Here is a 24,663-nt window from a genome sequence, read left to right as displayed (position 1 = left end):
TTACTATATATATAATTGTCCGGAGACATCATAAAGATCGGCTTATTGTCATATCCACTTATTATTCATTACATCCCTGTATAATACAGTGTACACTAAGCACGTGCGGATGTATACGATTTATTTGTTCACTTTTTTTTTTATACTACTAGATAAATATTGTAATTATTATAATAACTGTAAATATAATATTATTAATTATGAGTTTATCAATATTACTATTAACATTATGTTGTGGTGTGCGCAGGTACTACCCGTTTCTGCAGGAGAATTTTTATTAGATTTTGATTTCAATTTGTTTTCGTTATCCGTAAAAAAAAAAAAAAAAAAAAACGTTGAGAAGTGGCTTATGATATTTACTGCATCATGGGGCTTGCCCTACTGTTTGGACCTTCGAAAAATATAATAGGATGAGGAATATAATAATAATAATAATAATAAAAATGAATGGATTATGAAAATGTCCTTTTGTGCTTCGCATTCCTACAGAAATTTTCTTAAAAATCTTGGCCTTTACGAGTTCTGGCTTACCGAAGATTCGAAATTTGCAAACACTTGAGACTTTCGCAGCAATTATCTTATACTATAATATTAACATTATGACCTTTAAAAGAAAGTTTTGCCAAAGTATATACATAGATTATTCACGCAAAACTCAAAGTCTGCTTAATTAAATCCATGTGTCCGTCTAATCAGATGTTAGTAACGGCGCATTTAAACGGAGTAATAGCACATGTCTGAAGATATATATATATATGTGTGTGTGTGTGTGTATTTTATAGCTTGCAAAGAAACCACAATGCGCAATGCGAAAATATTTTCTCTAACAACACGGATATCGAATTTTGCGCGTTTCTGCTTTATTTACATTACGTTACGACGTCGAAAATCCAAGTAATCATACCAAAAACTAGATGAACCATTAGCAATATCGACGATGAAGCTAGAAATCTATGCCAATCTCATCTAAAGGGATTAATCGCGTGTGTGTATATACTATGGTTTATCGTAAGCAAATGAAACCATCACTATGGCAACCTATCAAGAACAACTAATGCAACTGGGACGAGAAACGCGCATATTACAATATCGTAAGTTTCCAGCATAACGAAATTCGTCCCGTCTCATCGAACAAAATCTGCTTAGGAAACGTTCGCAGCATAAACATTCGATATTCGTCATCTCTAATATATACATAAAGCCATGAGCCAGAGCTTTTTCCGGGATGGTTCGTTGAGTACACTTTTTAAAACTGATTTCTAGCAAGTTTTGTAGATCAAAGTCTCCTATAAAGGATAAGATATTCAGAGCAATCTCATATATTTGTACATTTTAAAATTTTTTTTTTTTTCATCTAATTTTTTCACGTAGAAGTCGTCGTTACGTTACAGCGGCATTACGAGTACGTTTCAGATTGGTTTATGAATTCAAAACTAAGTACACTAAGCACTAAGCGGACTAGGTTTTAATTCTCCAATGCACTTATGTACGGACAGATAACTTTCATTAATTGGAATTGTGTTATCGACCTCGAGGTGTAACTTTTCAATAGGACGTTACGATATAAAATACAATATATAGATTCCGGTATCGAACTATCTCTTCAAGGTAAGCTATTAAAATGTCACAAAATACTTGCTGAGAAGGATCTTGAAATGCTTCTCGAAAATGCTTATAAAAAGTACTTTGTTTGACCGGTTTAAGTTTTAGTAGCTGATAAAATTTATCCTTCTTGCGCTTATCGCGTGATAATTTCACCATAGCGAGATCATTCCTTCAAGTAGTATAGAGCAATTTCCTATCAATTTGGGCATGCTTTATCATCCCGAACTGTTCGTCGGCGGTGATCAGATGCCAATCTATCGCAAAGTGAACTTTCTCAGCAAAAGTTGAATTGAAGAAAAGGAAGGGCTTTGCTTTAGCCCATAAAAATTGGTGCGGACCAGAAGGTGCAAAAAAAAATTGTAGTAACTAACATTGATGCGACAAAGCAAACATAAATTTGTTTTCTGAATGATCCGGGAAGAAATTTAATTCGGCTAAAAGGAAAAGAATTGCGCGTTAGGTCTACTTAAAAAAATAGTGAAATATGACGGATCAAATTTTATGGCACAGGATTATTTTTCTTGGGATGATGTCGGGTTTGAGACATCGCATACAAAACTCGTATATAAAAACTTGTTGGAAATGCAAACTTTGTTTGGAAATTGTATGGTATTACTACGACCCCACTCACCGCGACCTTTTCTCTATACCCACGATCAAGAAGATAAAGACCGCACATTGCTTGACGAACTCAAGGCTATACCAAAAAGCGTGTATTAGCAGTGCTTCGAGGTTAAAAAAATGCGCTGGCCCAAAAGGGGAATTGGGCTTTGAAGGGGAAAAAATAAATATTGATGAAGAGAAGTAAAAAATGCGTTCCTGTTTTTCTTTGTAAACATGCCTTGTCCCATCCCATCCACTTGAAGACATATGAGGTCCTATTGAACTGAAATTTTTTTTTGTAGTTTTTGTTTTTACTTAACATAACTGTAAAAGCATTTTTAAATATGGAAATATATAAATATAAAGATAAATAAAAGGTATGGAAATGGAAGAGAAGAGGCACCCTCCGCCAACGTACAACACATACGTCTATTTTTCACATGCGTATGTACATATATGCATACATACACACGTATTTCGTTTCGAAATTCTCAATAAGGTAGATAGTAGACTATTACGATTTCGACTTAAGGTGAGTGCATAGAAAAAAAGAATTTTGAAATTCTCTTTTTTTTTTTTTTGTTTTCTTCCTTCCTCTGCTTTTATTGTGCATTTTATTGTTTAATTTTTCTTTTCTCGCAAATGGAGTGTAAAAATTTTTTTTATAAAATTTTAATTACAAGTGTAAAGCAAGCAAAGCAAGCACTAAAGCATTTAATTACCGTTTGCCTAGTTCGCTTGAAAATTGTTGATATATAAGCCGTTGTTGTAGGGATTTCGGTCTCTTTTTTTATATATGGTAGCAATTTGTTGTTCAAAATAATCGGGCGGCCATTTATAACGATTCAAATCCTCATTGCACATAAATTGCAATAGTTCGCAGAATTTGTTGTCGTAACGTGCTAGAGCTGCTCAAAATGAATCGAATGAATAATTTAAAAATAATTTTTAACGATACCCTTACTCTTCCTATAATGACAGGCAAACAGTTGCATTTCACATTCGTTATTAAATGATTTAAAACATATTCGTTGCTCATCAAAATAGCAGACGCGTCTTCCTACGACATTACGGCAACCAATCCGTAATCTTTCATGACAATTATCAGCTTGGATTGCATAAATGATCCAGAAGAATGCTGCTGAAACGAATATGAAAAGAAAAGATTGTTTTTTTGCTTGTTTTTTTTTTTTTGTTTTTCATCTAAATTGTTTTCGTCATTATACAAATATGATGTTTTGCAGATTTTACCAAACCACCCGATAATTTTGCGCCGCATTTTCTACATTAAATCAGTTTTAAAACTGATTCATTATTGCATTGAATATTAATTCTTTCATTTATTTTCATTTTTGTTTTTGTTTGTGTTTTTTTTTCCTGCTGCTCTATAAGCACACTAAATTTATTTCCTCTAAATAAATAATTTTTACTTTATTGGTTTATTTATTTATTTATTTATTTACGTATGAGAGTGAGCTTATATATAAATACGTACGTCTATAATTATATATACATATATATTTGACATAAGCAATTTCAAGTTAGACTTTTCATATGAATTTATAGGAAGGAAAGTGTGCCCTTCAAGCAGTCAACGAGAAATTGCTTAATATCACGTTGTTTAGCTTATCGTTAATGAAATATAAATGAATAAATAAATAAGTAAACAAATATAAGAATACAATACAATGCATCATAACACCCTACACAGTCATACATAGATTTCAAAGGTAATGAGGTATATAAGTGAAAGCTTGGAGATTCTGAAAATTCCCGAAACTTAAGCTAATCTTCTTAGTTCACTTTAAGTGATTGCAGCAGTTCTTAAATTGAAGAGCCCGAATCATTAAGAATTCGCAAAGACGTTGAATACGCTTTATTTTATCCATTCTACCTTTAGCGAAGTACGAGAATCTTTCTACCATTCCCTGAAAAGGAATAGGGGGGGAAAGAGTGAGTGAGTAAGTGAGTGAGTGACAGAGAGAGATAGAGAGAGAGAGAGAGATAGAGAGAGAGGGACGAGGGACGAGGGATATAGATAACGGGTGAGAGAGAATGACGACGAAAGAAAGAGAGAGAGGGGGCTATAAAGAGAGAGTGAGATGGAGATGGAGAGAGAGGCAGAGAGCGAGAGACTCTTGGATGATTTGTAAGGCTGCCTTAAATTTAAAAGCGCACCAAAAGCACTTTCAAAATTTAGATAGAAAATTTTCTTAAAAAAATTAAAACGACTATTACGTTGTAAATAAAAAAGAATGTTTCTTATATCCGCCTCAATGACCAAGTTTGCGAAGGATCTCGATTAACACGTCAAATCTCAAACGCGGCATAATTTTCAATAGCGTTGATAGCGCCTCAAATACTACTAGACTCTAGTTTTCGAATTTATTTCTCTATTATGATAATAATAATAAAATTTTTTATATATGTACAATTTTACTTATACCCGTCAGTACTTGGATGAATACTCAACGACTGTTTGATGAAATAATTCTACGGCTTAAATTGCTATACAATTGATATCTAAAGCGAAGAAACAATATTTAATTGCAATCTATTTTTAAGAAAATATCCCTGTCAAGAGAAACATGCTTCCTGGTGTTCGACTAAGAAAAAAAAAAAAAACTATTAAGTTAAGACGTTTTGTTCTAAAACTTACCCTCTTTTGGGAAAGTGCCACCGGATGCGTTACTAAAATTCTAAGCCAACCGCATCCTCTTGCCCGCTCTTTCCTCTTAACACAGAAACGTGTTCATTTAAAACGTATAGCCACTATAGGCTTAATAGATTGAAATGATAATCAAGTAAAGTGATTAGCAGTGATCACACCAGCCTTAGATGAGACATAAGAAGTTTAATATTCACTGTAAATACTGATAATTCTGAAAATATAAGGAAAACGTTTAACTAATGTTCGTATTATTTTTTAAACTCAATAAGGATTAGAGGAGTCTAGATTTGTTTTTTTCTTTTAATAAGGCTCGTCATTTCGGGGTAAATTCTAGACGTATGTGTGAACACGTTGATGATCAGAAAAAGAATTGGAGGGGAGAAGAATACATAACTCCTTGTATATGCCTAGTCGGGGTAAGTGTTATGCTTTTACCGTTAAGCATTCACTCTAAGCTCGGCCAACACGCAAAATCGTAGTTAAACTATAGTTTACCACAATGGAATTTAAACCCGCACATTATGAGTTCATTTCGTCGTCAATTATAATATCCTTTCTAAAGTCTCTAGTTCTTCTTCGTCTTTTAATCATACACGCCATACACACCAATACAAATCTTCATTTTACTTGCATCGATGTGTATACATATCGTGTGAATAAAAAACGACAAGTCAATGTAACAAGTAAGAAAATTGTAGTCGGTCAAGGCCGACCATTAAATACCCTATATCACATTGTCTAACACAAGTCTTTTTTCAAGTTTTAGTATTAGGGATCAATTTTCATCACCACATATTAAGACTTATATTTCTCTGCTCTACAAAGGATCAATTTTCGTGAAAATTCTTATTAGGATACGATCCAAAAAAAAAATGGACCGAGATGGTCCATATTTGGCACAGTTAATTTTTTTACGTTAAATTACTATTATGATATAATTTTCATTATATGAGAGAGGATTCAAAAATAACTCCGGCCGGTTCAAAATTTTCATACCAATTTATAATGCCGAAGTACTACTACGTAAAATCCAAAATGAAGCTTCCGAGATCCTATATTCTTGTTAAGCGTGAAGTTGTGAGTTGATTTAGCCGTGCCCGTGTCCGTCTGTATGATGTGTGTTGTTGGCACTTTCCTGCTCGCCAAAAACAACATATCAATTTTAAATTTAGTGGAAACATTAGAAGTTTCCGCACGCAGCTTGGTATTGAAAATGGGTCAAAATGGTCAGAGCAGAAGCGCGCAATGGAGTGTAAACTGAACGCAACTCAGTTTTTTCTAACAAAATTTTTTGGGATTTTTTCTCATTATTCGAAAGTTATTAAAGTTAGAAAGCTGAAACTCTCCACATTTGCTTTACGAGACACTTACTTTACTCTCTAGGTTTAAAAATGGAACCAATCGGTCGCGATTATATTTAATTTTTTTTTCATTTTTTCGCCAGCGGTATGGGTGCCAAATAAATGAACTTTGGGAGTAAAATGCGAAAAGCATAGTGGTGGGTATGCGAGATTAGAGTAGGCGAGCCGCTGCCGAATATAACTTTCTTACCTGTAAGCTTGCAATAAATTAAAAAAAAAAAAATGCTCCGTTTATGTTTCTAGGCTTTGGAAACACTTACTGCCCCCCATATAATATATTGGAAGAAAGCTGGAGGAGAAGTTCATCATCCAATGAAAAGGTACTATCAAGAAATATTTCTTCACCTCGCAGATATTAGATGCCTTTGAACTCTCTTGCACGTTAAAGAAAAGAAAAGAACAATTTTTCTCCATAAATGTTCCTTTTTATGAATTTTAATTTATTTATTTTATTTTTTTTTTTGGCGTCAACAACGAATTTGTTAATTTACTTGACTTAAATATTTTCGCAAAATCTTATTATATGACCATCTGTACTATGTTAGACGTGTATGCACGTATTCGCTCGATTTGAATTATGCACTGCGCATGAGGCACTTTTACAAATGAATTACGCAACTAATTAGTTAAAGTAATAATAAAGAAAAATACAATAAAGTCGACCTTCCTTCTTGCTCTCGTCCTCATAATTGCGAGAGTAATGTGTAAAATCAAATGAAATGAATTTATTTGCAATTTCTCTTCGTTTTTATATTTATTAGCAGATGGTAAATTCTTTTTGCCAAAAATCAATCAATTTACATCCTTCATTGCTTGGCTACCAATAACATAAACATTCGATGTAATGAAAAAGCATAAACTAACTGCACTCAAATCTATTGTTAGACAATGGCTTAGAACCCCTTCCGTACCATTTCTATACCAATTTCCCGGACATTAAGAAACGAAAAGCAAAACTGTAAATCTTCATATTAAAAGTAAACAACTTTCATATTAAATATCTTTGCTTAATTGAAACGAATTTACGCCTAAGGGGCGCTACTGCGACAACCTAAAAAGAAAAGGGGTTTCAAATCATTTTTTGACGCAAGATGAACCGTAATGAATAATAATATTTGAAAACGTTATTAGGCGTAATTTTACTAATGCACAACAACAAAATGATATACTGTATAATTCAAAGGAATTCATAATTGAACGGCCAATCGAAAACTTCTTAATCTCAAACTCTTAATATTCTGGTGGAATCTCTACAGGTCTTCGAATCACTCTCAGCTTAATATCAGCCCGAAGATCGTCTTGATGAAACTACAACAACGTATATTTGCTTGGAAGCACTATTAAAAGATATCTGTTAGCGTCTCAGAGAAGTCAGAAATCAAATCGACAGATAAAACATTACACCGTAACTTTCCACCAAGTGCCAAGTGTCGTACGTAGGCGATCTCTTATAGAACAAGCACGCCACTTCAAGCAATAAGTTTTCCAAACTTGGACTATCAAAACTTGGACTATCTCGTTCTATTTTTTGGATCCTACCCCAATAAGGATTTTCACGAAAATTCATCTTTTGTAGAGCAGAGAAGTCTAAGTTTTAATTGACCTGCACCCATAATACCCATAATAGAAAAATAAAAATTTGTGTGAAACAATGTGGTGTAGGGTATTTAATTGTCGTCCTTGCTCGACTATAATTTTCTTATTTGAAATCTCTTTTATTTTTATCAAAACAAAACATTGTATGGAGAGTGGTCGAAAAAGTGGGCCGCTCCGAATCAATTTTAATAACGTTTGTCGTTGGCCCAAAGCACGTGAGTGCATCAAATATCATCAAAATATTTTAAAAAATTTGCGATGTTTAGATTGAACACAAAATTGCATTGAAATTAGGCGAACCGACAAGTTTAAATCGATTCAGGCAATGATCATGAATCGGTCGGCATAATCAACGATAGATTTTTCTGGGTGTTGCTTATGTTCGCATTAACTTAATATACCCTGGGATATAAAAATTTCTCTTTATCGTTCCGACCTAGGCATGTTTTTTTTTTTTTTTTTTTGATACGGCCAATCAATCGGGGGATTCGCGTATTGGTGTGATGATCAGAAAGAAGTGAAGGAGGAGGAAGTGAGAAAGAAAGAAATAAAAGGTCAAGTGAAGGCGCAAGGGGAAACGCTGGTAAAATTCGTAAACCATTGATTGGATAAAAAATAACGTTCGACGGATTGAGTTAAATGGTGGCATTCACTTTTTTAATTTGAACGAAGGGCAATGATTTATATTTGTTTTAATAATTCCGGATACTTTTTACATAAGGTTTCTTCTCTTTTTTGCGTACACTCATATTTATTCGATATTATTGGTCGCATATAGAATTATATATGATTTTAATGTGGTTGTTGTTGTCAACAATAGCAAAATATTAATGACCATCAGTTAGATGTATAATATGTATGCATATACATAGTGCTAGTCTCGATGTCATACGTACGTACATACACCAACGCTATTTATATCACATTTTCTACTACTTGTACTTATGTGTATTTTTTGTAAAATTCCAATGAAATCGAAATATAAGTCAAGGCAGATAGATTTTCTGTTTGTTTGTTTTTCTTTTTTTTATATTTACATTTTGTTTATTAATCAAATTATTAAAGCGTATTGTGTTTTATGTATTATATAATAATGAATAATTAATTGACGAAAATGAAACTTGTTTACAGCTTAAACCGAATCGTTCAATACGTTCAATACTTTGTTCTTTTTTTCGGTGTTCTTTGCAAAACAAACAAAAAAAAAAAAAGAAGAAGAATATTGATATCAAATCGCTGAGAAATAAGGAGTAATATGAGTTAATATATTTGACGTTAAAATAAATAAATTTTTTTAACGATTTTTTCAACTTATCGGATAAATTCTTAAAATGTTTTACGTTTCCTTAATATTTGGAATATTCGTCTAGGGCCGCCTCGAAATTCTCTCTAGACTCTCTTGATAAGAATGATTTTGATAGGAATTTTTTTCTAAGGCTTGAAAATAGATGCAAAATTAAAGCAGATCAGATCTGATAACCATGATGGATACTTACAGCAGTTAAAGGTAATGGTGCAATTCTGATGCAATCTTTCGATGAAAAATAAATTTTCTTCACTAAGTCAGACATTTCTGTCGGTTTTTGTTTCTCTTTCTGAATTTAGTCACAGCGTAGCAACGCGATTTCAACTTGACTTTTACATTAAAAACTACTTCAATTTTCGAATAAAAAAAAGTCAATCTCTTCGTATCGAAAATTTTCCCGCGACCCATCAATTCATGGCCCAAAAAAAAAAAAAAAAAAAAAAAAATCAAACGAACACAATGAAAATTGTTCAAGTTACGCTGCATGCTGTTTTCAAAAATGTTGCTTAGAGTTTAAAATTTCTCCACCGCCCACAATGATCCATTAATGTAATTTTTGACTAATTAAGCGAGCATTTTACTTAATGCAATACAAAAAATTTACATTCTGATAGGCAAAAGGCTTCAATTAGTATTTTTGTGCTCGCACTTTTGATGTTAAGATATAATCGTTTCGCAACAACGTTTAGCAATTTAATCGGCAATTTTTTAACCGCTTTAAAACGAAACTCGATGTACTGTGTGATTTCTTGTGTAATTGGGTCAGGCCCATCTAGGGTCTATGGGTCTGTGAAACCGATATACATATTATTCGAAAATACAGTGTCATTGTATGTAATGCTTGCTTCGAATTGAATGCAAGCGGCGTCCCTTTTTGTCAATGGTTTGCTCATGCTACGTCTTTTTAGTTAAGTTTCCCGTATTGATTCAGTTCACAATCAAATCGTTAGTATAATCAATAGTTTCTGCAATCAGTTTTCGATTTTTAAATGTTGCTTGGATCTTCCTTCCCTACCCCCTTTAAATAAAAATAAAATCCTGCTATCAAAATGGTTTTTGTCATGGCTTAATTGAATCATCAATAAATGTTAATATGCAAAATGCAAACACCAGAACTGATTGATAAAGGAAAAAATTATCAAATACTTTTAAGTGACTTGAAGTTCAATTAAGATAATAGCCTATTAAAATTTTTGAGTGTTCTTGACATCCATAAATGATAAGTTATGCGAAAATTTTTATCGCAAACTTTCTTACTATTGTAATGGTGATTGGTATTAAAAAAGTCGGCCCAAGCCAAATACAATTTTCTATTTTTTTTTTTTTTTTTTTTTTAAAATTTTTCTTTTTTACCAAGAAAAACATTCAATTAATTCAATAAAAAAAAAAAAAAAAAACACTAACATGCATTTACTTGCAGTTTAATTTCGTTTCTTTCATCATAGATTTTTATTGCCTTAACCTTGACATGATTACAGGTGTATTTACACTACATTTGCCAAAGTTTGTCGATATCTCTTATTAATAAGAAAAAGAACGGTCAATACCTACACTTCTACCGATTTATAAAAGCATTAAATCGTTCTATACCATATGTGTGCATTATTTTCCGTTAATTAAATCGTTTCTAAAAATTACGCCCTCATATTGGCACATACGTTGGCACTTATTTAGCTGTCATTCTGTTTTTGCCCAATTTATATACGAAATTTTTACCTATCTACACACACACACAAGAGCAAATATATATTTGTTTGCGAGTGTATTTATAGATACATATATATATACATACACATATATACATAGTGTTAAATTTTTGTTCAATTTCTGCATGCATTTATTATTATTTTATTAAATTAATTTTTTCTTTTCGGATATGCAAAAACGTGTACTAACCCTGTCATCCACTATACACTCTAAAATTTCGAATAGTACGTTTCACTATGAATTGTGTTGGCACAAGATTCGAAATTGTTTTAGTTATGTGTTCGCGTTTCACTCCTTGGTGTCTATAGACAAAAACAGAGAGGGAGAGAGAGATAGAGAGAGATAGATAGATAGATAGATAGATAGATAGAGAGAGAGAGAGAGAGAGAGAGAGAGAGAGAGAGAGAGAGAGAGAGAGAGAGAAAAGTCTCACATAAGGGAGCGAAACGGACATCAAACTCAGTCTCGCCATTAATTCGAACTATATTTGAAATTCGTTTATAGACACGATTACCAAGGCGCGAATGAATTAAGGCGCTCTTTGAAGAAACGTAAAATTGTAATGAGTCCGAGTTGAATATTTTATGCACAATATTTAAATTAAACACCTAAAACTCGGGGGATGATGTCCCCTATAGGTGGAACATGGGAACGGTCAGAGAGAAGTGAAGAAATCGAAAGAGATACATAGGGAAGTGGCGGCAGCCTGATGGGTGTCTGCTCAATTGGTAAGTGTTATGCCTTTATCGACTAAACCTTCACTATAGCTACGACCAAAACGAACCGCCTACACTCTGAGATTTGAACCAGCGAGCACTGACTTACTAATCGTGGTTCTTATCTATGCATCTATTCTTGCGGATAGGAATATAGTAGGCATGTGTTGTACCGCTGTAAGATGGCGGTATACTCATTTTGTTTTTTTCCCATAATGTATGTAACACCCAAAATGAAGCTTCAAAGATTCTATATAGGATATATATTGTTGATCAATGTGAAATTCTGAGCTGATTTCACCATGTCTGTCCGTCTGTGTGACGCGTTGTTGAAATTCTCCTGTTCGTAAAAATGAAGATATCGACTTCACATTTGGCACAAGCAATCGAAATTTTTTTATGCAGATTGCTATTGAAAATGGGGCCAAATTGGGCGACGTGCAAGTGTCCAGCGAAACTAACCTAAGCGCAACTCTGTTTTTCTAAACATAATTTTGTGAATTTTATCAAAAGTTATTAAAGATAAATGACTGAAATCTTCCACGTTTACTTTATGAAGTGCTCTACTATTTAGGTCCAAAAGTGGAACCAATCGGCCATGCCCACACAAAGTTGCGAGTAATTAAATTTTATTTTTTTCACTTCTTTGAGGTTTTATGCTTATTTGTCATAAGGTGAGCAAGACAGAAAGTTGAAAACTATTTTATACACTGCTTAAATAAAGATATATTATCTGCCTAAAAGGGGTTCGTTCTAAAATCGTTATGGTAGACAAAGCGATTAATTTTTTCTTACTAATATCATCGATATGGGTATCAAATAAAAGAACTTCGAGAGTAGAATGCGAAAAGTATAGCGGCGGGTGTGCGATATGCGGCCCCTGCCGAATATAACTTTCTTAGTTGTTTTATATAATATTGATTTTATTTATATGTATAGATATATTTTATTTATATAATTGTACAACCCTCACCATCTTCTAGATAAGATGCTTATCTTTCGTTTCTTCATAATTTTGAGACCAAATTTGCAGGTACTTTTGCATTCATGCATGCGTCAAGCATTATATTGATAGATAAGATAAAGTTTTTACCCAATCTGTAAGGCAACAAACAACGGAAGAGACGCTTTACTTCCTATACATATTTCAATGACTTTGAGTGATTAGCGTGTATATGACGGGAAAAGCTGGATTTTCGCCAAGTAAACTTTACACTTCTTCATCGAATAACTTTCGCGGAGCAGCGGTTCGTCGTCCTCAACAATCTTCCAACTATTCTATTACTTACCCCTGTTCTATTTTCTCCCCAAGCCAACTTAATTATTTTCGTAGCTTTAGTTGCATTGTTTCTATAGTTTGAAGCAGAATAAATGCTGCTTCGCACTTTGCTACACACTAAGCGACACCTTTGTAAATATTTGCAAGTTATTCATACGATACAAATGCGATCAATATGCGAATTATCGAGACATAAAAATTCGGGTCGGGTAAATTGGCTGCGTTAGGTACGTGTTACGAGATGAGAACTTATTAATTTACGGAAAGGACCGAAACGGCGGCTATAAGCGAGACAAAATGCCGATAGCAGGTTGTGAGGAAAAATTCTCGCGAAAATATTCGCGAGTTTTTATTCGATTCGTTTCGAGTGAAAGTAGAACAATTTTTTTTTGTTTTCATGAACACAGCCCCCTTCAAAAGTGATAAACGTAGCCTAAAATTTCTTTAGCATTTCGATACCTTCTATGCTTAGGTGTCCCATGATGATGTCCTATTAAATTTAGGTCCTTTCCTCTCGAGCTTTCTTTTGAGATTTTCTAACAATAAAATAATCGCTACGAGCAAAATCTGAAGCATATGAAGTGTCAACGAGCAATTCGAACTTCAATTTATGGAATTGCAGCTAATGCAGCCATCGACTTGGGATAGATTGCACTGTCTTGGTGAAAGCGTTGTTGTTTCCTCGTAACTTGAGATAATTTTTTGGTAATGACCTCCTTTGATTGAATGAAAATATGACGCTCATCACTTTGCTTGCTGACTGTTGCCTTTTTTGGTTACACGGCTGGCTGTTGAAGGTTCAATAGCAGATTCAATAGCAGGAAATGGTCGGCTCATGTTATTGACCATGCATGTCTATTGCCACACATCATATTATATAAAAAATCCTTTTTCTTGCACTTGAACGCCCTATTGCCAGAACGCTTGCTGCCTGACGGACAAGCCTCATAAATATAATTGAGTATTGAATTTGTGTTTATACAACGTAACTTTTGACTAAGTGCGACATACATATTTTTTATCGTATCTACTAAAAGGAAATTTTGTAGTATTAGCGTTAGAAAGAGAGAAAAGAGCAAAGAAATAAATGAATTTAAAAAAATGAAAAGTGAAGAGTGGAAAGGAAAGGTGGGTTTATAGATTCTACTCGATCTGAACTGAACGTAAGTCTTTTCTTGTGCAAGCAATTCTTCTTCTTCTTTTCAATCGAAAAAACATGAAATTAGAAAACTGTTTTCTAAATTGGCTTAAAGTCTTAGAATAGCGTAATGTAATCACCATTAATTTGATGAAAAAACTTAACTTGACACACATTATATAAAAAAGAAAAAAAAAAATAAAAAAAAAGAGAAAAAAGAGAGAAAAAACTAAAACGTAAAACTGGGCTAATTATGATTAAACGAATAATGTGCACTGCACTGCAATAGACATTACTTTCTAGTTAAGATCTTCGCTTTTTCTTTATTTATATTCTGCTTTTCGTGCATCTTGATTGATTATCATTCCTATGTGTATATTGGTTTTATATATCTCTTTTCATTTGTTCATCGCGCTCTAATGACATATAAATGACAAAAATGCTAATGGTAGAATAAAAGTTCATTTCCGCCATAATAACACTCAGAGGACGTATTTCGTGGTATTTTTTTGTCACCAAAAAGTTTATATATAATTTTGCATTTTAAATGAACTTAAGTTAACTTAAACTTTATGTAAATGGGTAAAATTTCTGAATCAATTCCATTTTCAAACATTTTTCTCGCGAAAACATTATGACGCCATCTTAGCTTAGCTTAGCTTTACGATTTAATGGCGAAAAATTAAACTGAGCGATTTTCACTGGCTTCTTTTGAAGTTATATGTTTATCACATTAAAAGACTTTGGTAAACAACGAAATAAATGATACGATAGACGGGGTAAGGCCCTGACTATACAGTGGATGTATTGATATTCGCCAGCTAAATTTGTGAGATTTTCGTGACAAGTCATTAAACATATATACGGTCTAGGATTGCCGTTATGGAAGTCCGTATTTATTTTATTCATCAGTTTTACGCGCTGCACTTTAATCGCACATCAGTCGAGTATGAGGACAACTGTTTGGACAGATTTCAGCAGCCAATGATGATGATGACGACTTCTCCCCAATCCCGCCGAACACAAAGTATTACTTAATATGATATCCATTTTATTTTTGCTACCGTTCGCATAACTTATTCCACTTTAGACAAGGATCATTTTTCACACACCCGTTTCACACATTCGTTATCATCATACTTTTTCAAGATTTGTCAATGCATGATTTGGCCCATTACTTTATCTTTGACTTTTCATTCCTTTGGTAACCAAATATCGAGTTTTGTTTTCTTTTTTTTTATCCAACCTTATGCAAATGGTTCAAAATTGTCTTTTTGGTCAAAATTTGGTTTCGCATATATGTCAGAAGATGAAAGCTTTCAGTCGTTGTGAATATTTTGAACAACTTTATCGATTTCATCAATAAACGACAGGTCATGATGCAGGCCGTTTTAATGCTGAATTTTTTGAAACGGCGCTGAGCGAATCATTGGCATGCACTAATTTGGTAAAGCACGTTTCGATTAAGCCCCTTAACTGAAAACACTACAAATTCTTTCGATAGCCAACCTTGATAGCAGTGGTATTGTAAAATATATTGAATTTTTTCACCATACCACTTGCGGTACAGATAATACTAAGTTTGGGCGGACGTTTGCAACATGCCAAACGGCTTAAGAAAAACAATGCAAAGAAAATGATTCAGAAAATGAATCTGAATCGATCGGTATAAGAAAAAGGTGGATCTATCTTAAGTCCTTCTGCGTGTTACCAACGTCCGCACAAACTTAATATACGATTCACAATCATTTTCTGAATCAATCTAAGCCCGTTTGTTCATCTGATGTCTGTGATTGCAATCTTGTGTTCAAGCCGCAGGTCGCAATTTTTGAGATAGTTGTATGAATTTTGATACACTGACGTGTTTTGATCCAAGGACGAATGCTACTTGAAGTGGTGTTGATCGGTGTACTTTCCCGCGATCACTCCCCATATAACGCCCCATTTTGAAACGTCATTATTTGGAAAAAAATTGCAATTTTCAAAAATTTGTCGATAAAAGTGGATAGTATTTCGGTATTGGACCGGCTGACGAAATTCGAAGTTCATGTGACGGAAAGGTATAATTTTCAATGCTTCATGATGGAAATCAGATCACAATAATAATTTAACAAGAAAGATATTAACTGTGCTAAGTTTGGACCATCTCGGCCTATATTTTGGATTTTGAATTCTACCTTTTATATATATAGGGATTTTTTACGAAAATTGATGCTTTGTAGGGCAGTAATTTGATATAATAATTAACTCTACAAAATTTGGACCATGTCAGCCTATTTTCAAATTCTACCCTATATAAAGATTTTCGCGAAAATTCGCGAAACAAACAATATAGTACGTCCTACTATATTGTATGTTTTTCTTTTTTAATTTCTATGGGCTATTAGCTACTATACAGTGCTGCCATAGTATCACGACTCTAAATCCACACATTATTTGAGAATACGCAACGAAAACTTTCTCCTTGACACGGTACTCAGTTTTGACAAACTTAGTATGTATACTTCTATATTCATCAATTTGGGAACTTTATCGAATGTGAGACGAACGGATGTTAATATTGAAAAAAAAAGCAGATAACCCAACTTGTTGGTCAACATATGGGCAACAGTTGTACTTGCAATGGCAAATTAATTTTTCACATATTTCACATATGCAATTTTTTTCGTTTCTTTGATTTAGTGAGAGAAATGACTTTAAACTGAATAATTTTAATGTGTTTTTCAGAATCCGTCTCCACATCGAATAAAAACGATTTTGAAATCATTGAAAGTGCTACAATTTACTTAAACTCAGCATCAGCCACTGCCAAAAAGAGCTGCCAGCAACAAAAACAACTGCAATCAGATCTACAATCACAGTTTGAACAACAATTGGAGCAACAACAGCAAAAGCAACATCAACAGGAGCAGCAGCAACAACAAATCAATCAAAAAAACACAACAGGCACGAAACGTTATCAAGGCCATCATCCCCACTTTCATCATCACACAACTCCCGCTTACTACACCGACTTACATTTAAGAATACATACACCTGAAGCCAAAGATTCATTGAACGAAAATTATCAAAGTGTTTATAGAACACCAACGAATTTAGTAAAAGACGAACGACAGTTTCCGAAAAGTTCAACCGCAACGGTGGCACCACCACCCATTAGTGGAAAAAATTCTACAAAATCGGACAGCATTAATAATAATAATAATAACATATCGACAGAGAAACTCAATAAAGCAGCAACGTCAGCTTTTTTTCGTGGAGGTACTGCAATCAAAGAGCCACAAAAAATATCCGAAATTTATGCAAGATCTTCGCCAACGTCTGCGACAAACCCCGTAAAAGGTAATTTAGATATAGATTCCCCTCGAACGGCTCGCATTGTTGCAAGTAGTATAGTAACCCTTAATAACGTAACTTCAACAGCAGAGCATAAAACACAATCATTAAATAAGCCAATAAGTGGTAGCACCTCAGCGGAACGCAGTCGTAATTGTAAACGTTTCTCTAATCGTAAGAAAGTGGTGCGTGTGCGTAGCGAATCACGCCCTATTAGTGCTTTGTATGAAATAATATGCAAAGAAACCGGTCACGATCTCTTTACCACATCAACCAACGACGAAGATTCCTCCTCCGAAAGCAATATCAGCGACGACGAAAATATACGTAATTATCAAGTAAGACGCTCTCGTCGATCACATTCAAGTTCCTTGTCGCGACAAAATAAACCACACGGTACCGGGAATTCTTCTACCATGTCTGGTGGCCTAGAGAACTCATCTGGCGGTGATTTTCCGCAACAAAAACCAAATGCGCAACTGAAAAAAAACAATCCGATTTACATAAACGATCTCAGCGAAGACGATGACGATCTTGTGCATATTGAAGGGGGTTGTTCACGAAAAAATCTGCGCTTGCGTGTAACGCAAAAAACGACAAATCTATTAGATGATAAACGTCAACCCAGAAAGGTCGCATCTTTACCACACAATCAAATCAGTCAAGAAACTCATCATCATATTCCTCAGCAATTTCACATTTATATTCCATCAGTAGAGACTTCCTCCTCTAGTAATGCCCCCATTCGTAACTTTCATTCGCTGAAGCAGGTAGATTCAAGCTCATCCGAACACAAAAAAGAATTACCCAACATTAGCAGTAGTAATAAATCATCTAGTAATAATAATATCGGTTGTACGATCCCGTTGGTCGGTGCCACAGATTTGCAAGGTAATGAAGAATGCAGTGCACAAGACGAAATGAAGACAGGTGCAGACAAATCGTTAACCCTCTTCCCAACGGCCAGTACACCGTACGAAACCTTGATGTCTCCTAAGGGGGCACGTTTTACTCGCAAGCACAAACGTAATCGCGATGAAAAACAAAGACGTCATACCGTTAGCTCAATAAAACTAACTAACGATGCTTCAGAAAATGACGACCAACTACAACAACAACAACAACAACAACAACAACAACAACAAAAGAAGCAACAACAATATAATCAAGATTTAAATGGTGCTGGTCACGAAAATCATGCTTTACCACCAACTAATGCCTCTAAAAGGTAAGTAAATGTATTTGTTTGTCTATTTGTTGTAAGCATTACATTAGTCTTAGGTACCTACCCACCTTGCTCCTTATCATTACTGTTATTGCTTATTTTTTCGCGTTAATATACATTTATTCTATGCCCATAATCATGGCCTAGACTTTGATGCTATTTTTATTTTTATTAATATTAATGTTAATGTTAATGTTGTTGTTGCTGTCGTTCCCGTTGCCGTTCTCTTAGCATATGAATATAACGTTTGACGAGCCTTGGTGAAAAAACTACGCTTACGCTAAGCGTGGATAGAGTGGCAATGAATTCTTTTGGCCAATTAAATAAGATTAACAATTAGCTACAACTAGGGGAAAAAAGAAAGAGAGATTATTTAAATTCGTTTTTGAGACGTAAAACGGCCAAAGTTCAAATTAAATGTACATCAGAGTTAATTGGAACGATGTGAAACAATTTCATTAGCTCAACTAATTGGTCTTCTTTTACAGCTACTTTCTTAATAGCAATAATACCAGTGCTATAGTAAGCAGCAATAACATTTAGAATAACGGCAAATAATCGATCGGGCAATACCTTGATCTAAAGACAATAATTATGCATTATTTTCCATTGATTGTTGTTAAACGTATTATTGTTAATTACTCTCGATTAACTTACGAAGAACAATCTGTAGATTTCTAAATGCCAGAAATCAATCTACAATAAGACCCTTATACACGATATTCCCCCTGCTCGCATTATAATCCACAAGCAGAATCACAAGACAGATTTTGAATCGATCAATTACTTATTTTATTCCGTAGATCTTCTATACGGGGATAGAGTATGGAGAGGGTCTCAGTGAACTTGCTTGATCTGGCAATTTAAACTTTCTATTCCAAGTTTTGCGGACGTAAACATAAAATAACCCCGAGTGAGATTGATATGTGTAAACAGATAAAGTTAAATAGCTATTTTTTGTCTGAAGCGTAACACACACCGAACGACAAATCGAATGCTACCATAAGCACAAGTTCTGAGCTTTCGTCTTGTCTATTAGAATGCTCTTCTTCGGGTCATGTTCCCCGATATGTACATAAATTCCAATTGCATTCTGTTTTATTGAATAGCTATTTGCGGGGATGTCCTCTCTATACGTATAAACTCGGTACCGGCAAGAAAGACAACCAGGCTGACGTGGTACGAAAAACGTAAAAAAGGGGAAAGGAAATAAGAGGAAGATAGCGTATAGACTTAAGCGGGAAAGTCTTCCGAAAGTAAACTTTTGCAAAAGTCTGGAAATTATTCGATTAGGATTTAGATACGAGTTATCATGAATTTCTCACCGCTTATCTAATGCGCTGTATAGACTGCATTGTAAGCTTCTTTTTGGTGGATTACGCGCTTATTTGGCACAAGGTGGGTGAATTTTTACTCTTCGTTTTTAAACGTATATACCACGAACATCATTTTAGCATATCATTCGCTTTGCTAGGTTATGTAGGCTGACAGAACATTAGTTTGTTATACAATAAGTTTAGTTTCATTATCTCACGAAGCACAGAAGTGATTTACTCACTTGTAAACGGATCCACTTATATATATTTTGTAATTAATATTTACCTTTAATAAAAATATGTTTCATTTTCCTTTAAAAAAAAAAAAAATAATTGGATACAAATGGCGCTCCCAATCTATACATGTTGTATTGTGTGTAAGCACAAAATTTGACTGAACATCACTTGAAATTGTCTTTCCGCTCGAAAATGCCTGAACCATATGCAATGCAAGGCTGTATAGCAAATGAGCGCCAGCAACTTGTGCTGACACGTTGAAGAAGTATGTCTCAAAAACCGGCAAAAGGATGTCGTACACAGCGAGAATGTCATAAACAAGAGACTGCTTAAAAAATGATTTGCAATAGTCGTCGTTTTGTTCGACACTTCGTTACAGGATTTGATTAAATCATCGTATTTTACTCATCTCCGATCATTAACGAGTATATAAATGTCCAGCATAAGCATTTCGGTACTTTATCGTACCGGCAGAGTTGCCTTTGAATCAAATCATTTCATCAATATCTTCATAGTTGTTATGTTTAGGAACTGAAAGCATATATGTTGTCACATGAATCCATAAAACAACTAACTATTAATTTCCATATCACGCCATCTCATATCATTTACGTAAATGAAATCATTATAACACAACATCGTCAGACATCAAACGTCAGGCGTCATTCTGTGTGTACGCACAAATAATTAAGAAATATCTGTACGCATTTTTGCCTAGACGACGACTGCCATCAACCAACCTTTCCAATTATAAATAGATTTAAAACTCTGATGGAAAAAACGAAAAAAATCTCGTCTCACTCTTAACAAGACAATGTTATCAGTTACCGCCATGCCGCCACCGCTGCCACCGCTGCCACCATCGTCATCTCTGCTGTCGTCATTATTACCGTAATTTATGCTTAAACTCCACTGTTGGTTTTTAACGTCATAAATCCTATTTAGCAAATTGACGTCGGTGGAGGTGGTAATGGTAGCGTGGTAGTAGGCATTCTGTCTTATTTCCCATAAAATATTACAAAATGCTTTTCTAAGTAAAATTGTGGCTAAGAAAAAAAAAAAAAAAAAAAAAAAAGAAGAAAAAAATTTATCTCTATTAACGTTTTATGCATACTTAGTGGTTACATTTTTCCGTTGTCGTCGCCGTCGCTGTCGCCATTGTCCTCACGTCGTCATTATCGTTCAACAGATTAGGCGGCTTACGGCGAGCGAAAGTTATGCATTTGAAACGAAAATTTATGTGAATGTGTTTTTTGCAGATAACAATTTTACGGATACTGGGTTTATAACAGATTAGGTAGTTGTGGCCGTAACAATCAAATTAGAGGAAAAAAATTACAAAAAGCCATATTGTATATAAACAAAATTTTTTTTTTTTTTTTTTTTTTTAAATTTTTTTCTTTATTATGCGGAAAGTAAAACAGATACATTTTGGGCAAAAGTGTATATAAATGCTGCAAGCATATCAGACTGTGGAAGCGTAACAGTTCAATTATATAAATACAATGATGACACTGTTGACAAATGTTGACGATTGCTACGCCGTAGAGAAGAGTTCCGGTACTTTTGCATTGTTTGCCTGCAGCATGATCCAATAAAATAAATTCGATTTCCTTTTTACACGATTTCATTTAATTTAACGAAAGACGTACTTTTCATAAGGACCCTCGTTGTGGAGTATGTTCAGAACTCCAGCTTACGTGACCCAACGGTAACAAACTTAATGCATTTTCCAGAGATTCTATTGTTCGACAAATTTCACTGGATTTTCATCATCCAAACTTCCTATGGCATTATTATCCTACGGATCAATTTTCATCATAGAATACTTAATCTGATTCATCTGTCGGTCTGCCCTCCACCCAACTTTGTGTTTTTTTTTTTTTTTAGGGCTGTTTCTGTAATTGGACCATAATTTTCCGTGCTTGTGACAGAAAACAACTTTGATTGTTGTTTTCGCACAAATTAGAGATTAGTGTTAAACACAACAGACCGATTGCGGTTTATTTTATATTTTATTTTTACTGTTTTAATAGTTGGCTGTGAATGTGCCCATTAATAAGAGGCGAATTTCATTTGTTTTAACAAACAGTTGCGAACGATTTGCTATCAATTTTGTCATTTGACTCAAATTTTTCTAACGTTATCGCAATTCCAACAAATGAACATGAAAGACCATACAAAAGTAACACATTTGAAGGCAGCTTCACAATAGCCATAGTTTCTGTGGTCGTTCAAAAAAAGGAAAATATTTATATATATATATCGATATAATTTCTATTCTTATAAAAACCAGCTACATTTTTAGGCCCACCACTGAAGAAAGGAGGCTTCGCTCATTTTGTGTAAACGTTTGTGACACCCAGAGGGAAGCCTGCAGGATATTATAAAGTGTATACATTGTTGATCGGCATGAAATTCTGAATTGATTAAGCCATGGCTGTCCGTCTGTATGGTGGGTTGTTGACATTCTCCTGTTTGCAAAAATGAAGATATCGACTCCAACTTTGGTACAAGCATTGAAAATATTTACGCGCACATTGCTACTGAAAATGCGCCCAAATTGGTCAGCGTGCAAGGTCGCAGTTGAATGTTAACTAAACGCAACTCCCTTCTTCTAAACATGAATGAGTTTTAGCTCATTACACAAAAGTTATAAAAGATAAGTAATTGAAATTTTCCACATTTACTTTATGAAAAACGCTATTATTTATGTGCAAAAATAATAAACATTGGCCATGCCCACACCACTTTTTTTTCTCACTCTTTTGAGGTTTTACGTTTATTGATTAATCTAATCGTAAGGTAAATAAGCCAGAATGTTTAAAACTATTTTGTACATTTTCCAAATCAACATATAACATCCGCCTAAAAATGCGTTAATTCCAAAAAAAAAAAAATATGGTGGACACCACGACCTGGTGGATTAATTTTTTCTTAATAACACCAGCGATATGGGTATCAAACAAAAGAACTCAAAGGGTAGAATGCGATACCAGAACCTGGTGGATAAATTTTTTTGTAAAAATCCCGTCCATATGAGTGTCAAATAAAAGGGCTTGGAGACTGGAATACGACAGGCTAAGTGCGTTAATACTAAATTGATTGTAGTGGACTCCATGATGTCGTAGATTAATTTTTTTTAACATTATCATTTAATGAGGTAAAAGATGAAAAATAAATTTTATCTCATTCCATTTTTATGACAATACATAAACGCAATGGGGTGCCAAAGGTAGTGGGTACGAGAGATCCGGCCCCAGACAGGAGACTTTTTTTTTAATTAATACTAATAATGTCGTAAAGGCCATTAAAAAAATATTTACCGGTTAACGTATCTTTGAAGCGTATATTGTCGACAATACTCATAAAACATTACTAAACTGTGCATGTTACAAAAGCATAATGTAATTAAGGCCATAGCAGGATAGTTAGCTCTTTGGCAGATTAAGGACCTTATATGAGTCAACGTTAAACGAGGGCAGAAGAAGAAAAACAAAAATAAGATATGCTTTAGTTAAAAGTACGGACATCCCCTGTCAGATACAACAGGCAGCGAACTGGGTCTATTCTAGTTTCATCTTCTTCGAAAGAATTAATTTCAAAGCGAGCGATGTCACCATAAGCTACCGTAAAATAACAATAAGTTATATGTGTTCATTAGTAACACCTTCGATCAATTTTAACCGGCCGGACTACCTACTATCTGCACTCAAACACTATTACTCACATCACTCACACACTTATATAAAGATTATGCAGATGTATGCTCAATAGTGCTCATAGTGAGTAAAAAATGTGAAACGAGACTATGCTCATATTGTAAATGAGTACAAAATAATTGACTGACATTAATAATCACGATATATTATAACGATCATAATGAAGTTGTATACGTGTAGATATGTATGTCACATACAAATATATATGCAACGTGCGCGTTAGTTAATGATGTTCATCAATCAATCAATGACACACAAAAAGAAAATTAGAGATTAAATTGAAATCTCTTCGAAATGAGCATAGAAATGTGAAGTAAAGTGAAATCCGAGACAAGGGTGTTGCGTTCATTTAACGATACCTGGTAAGCTAAGGCTCACATTACATTTTAGACGAGGAAGGATTATTTGGAAATAAATAACAAATCTATTTAAAAATAGACAACGCAAAAATTCTCCATAATGAAATTAATTCACCTACAAAAAAAAAAAAGAGAACCGTTTCACCGAATAAATAGCTAAAGATCGAATCGAAGAGCAATTGTAAAAAATAAATGGATAAATAGATCGATCTATTAACTACAGCACACACGCAAAACAAAAAACATATTTCGCTTTATATTTAAGATATAAAAATATTAAAAATATAATTTTTTCTGCTAGATGTACCGTTTTCAGCACATGTTAATCCATACTTGTACGCGAAAGTTAATTGTTTAAATTAAGATATATTAATTTTTTTATGTTATTTAATAAAGCTTACAAGGCTGTTTGAGATTTGCACCGTTAACGGTACACGAGGCAATGAAAAATATTTGGTTTCTCTAGTAAACACAGAAAAGTATGTT

The 24,663-nt window shown here is 34.0% G+C and overlaps 2 protein-coding genes across 9 annotated transcripts in view; one reads left to right on the top strand and one right to left on the bottom strand.

The window, feature by feature from the left end:
- LOC119632721 (supervillin) overlaps nt 1–24,663 on the top strand; it is a 297,800-nt gene that overhangs the window by 102,017 nt on the left and 171,120 nt on the right. For 6 of the 7 annotated variants that reach the window (XM_038025795.1, XM_038025798.1, XM_038025797.1 and 3 more), the window contains one exon: nt 16,710–18,546. In XM_038025795.1, the coding sequence (XP_037881723.1) occupies nt 16,710–18,546 (1,837 nt within the window). Of the gene's footprint in view, nt 1–11,304; nt 11,578–16,709; nt 18,547–24,663 lie in introns of those variants that run through there. The other variant, XM_038025802.1, reaches the window with a different exon arrangement.
- LOC119632724 lies at nt 2,884–6,536 on the bottom strand. Of its 2 annotated transcripts, none has more exons than XM_038025811.1 (3): nt 6,501–6,536; nt 3,173–3,349; nt 2,884–3,116 (listed from the first exon to the last, which is right to left on the bottom strand). In XM_038025811.1, the coding sequence occupies exons 1-3, from the start codon at nt 6,508–6,510 to the stop codon at nt 2,938–2,940; spliced, it is 366 nt and encodes a 121-aa protein (XP_037881739.1). In that variant the 5' UTR covers nt 6,511–6,536; the 3' UTR covers nt 2,884–2,937. The 2 variants fall into 2 exon arrangements, with proteins under 2 accessions (XP_037881739.1, XP_037881738.1); XM_038025810.1 differs by lacking the exon at nt 6,501–6,536 and adding an exon at nt 3,460–3,488 and having other exon boundaries at nt 3,173–3,346.

This window comes from Glossina fuscipes, unplaced genomic scaffold (assembly GCF_014805625.2).
Source record: "Glossina fuscipes isolate IAEA_lab_2018 unplaced genomic scaffold, Yale_Gfus_2 1, whole genome shotgun sequence".
NCBI classification, from domain to species: domain Eukaryota; kingdom Metazoa; phylum Arthropoda; class Insecta; order Diptera; family Glossinidae; genus Glossina; species Glossina fuscipes.
The sequence above is the reverse complement of the archived record's forward strand: the minus strand, read 5'-3'. Positions and strand labels throughout refer to the sequence as shown.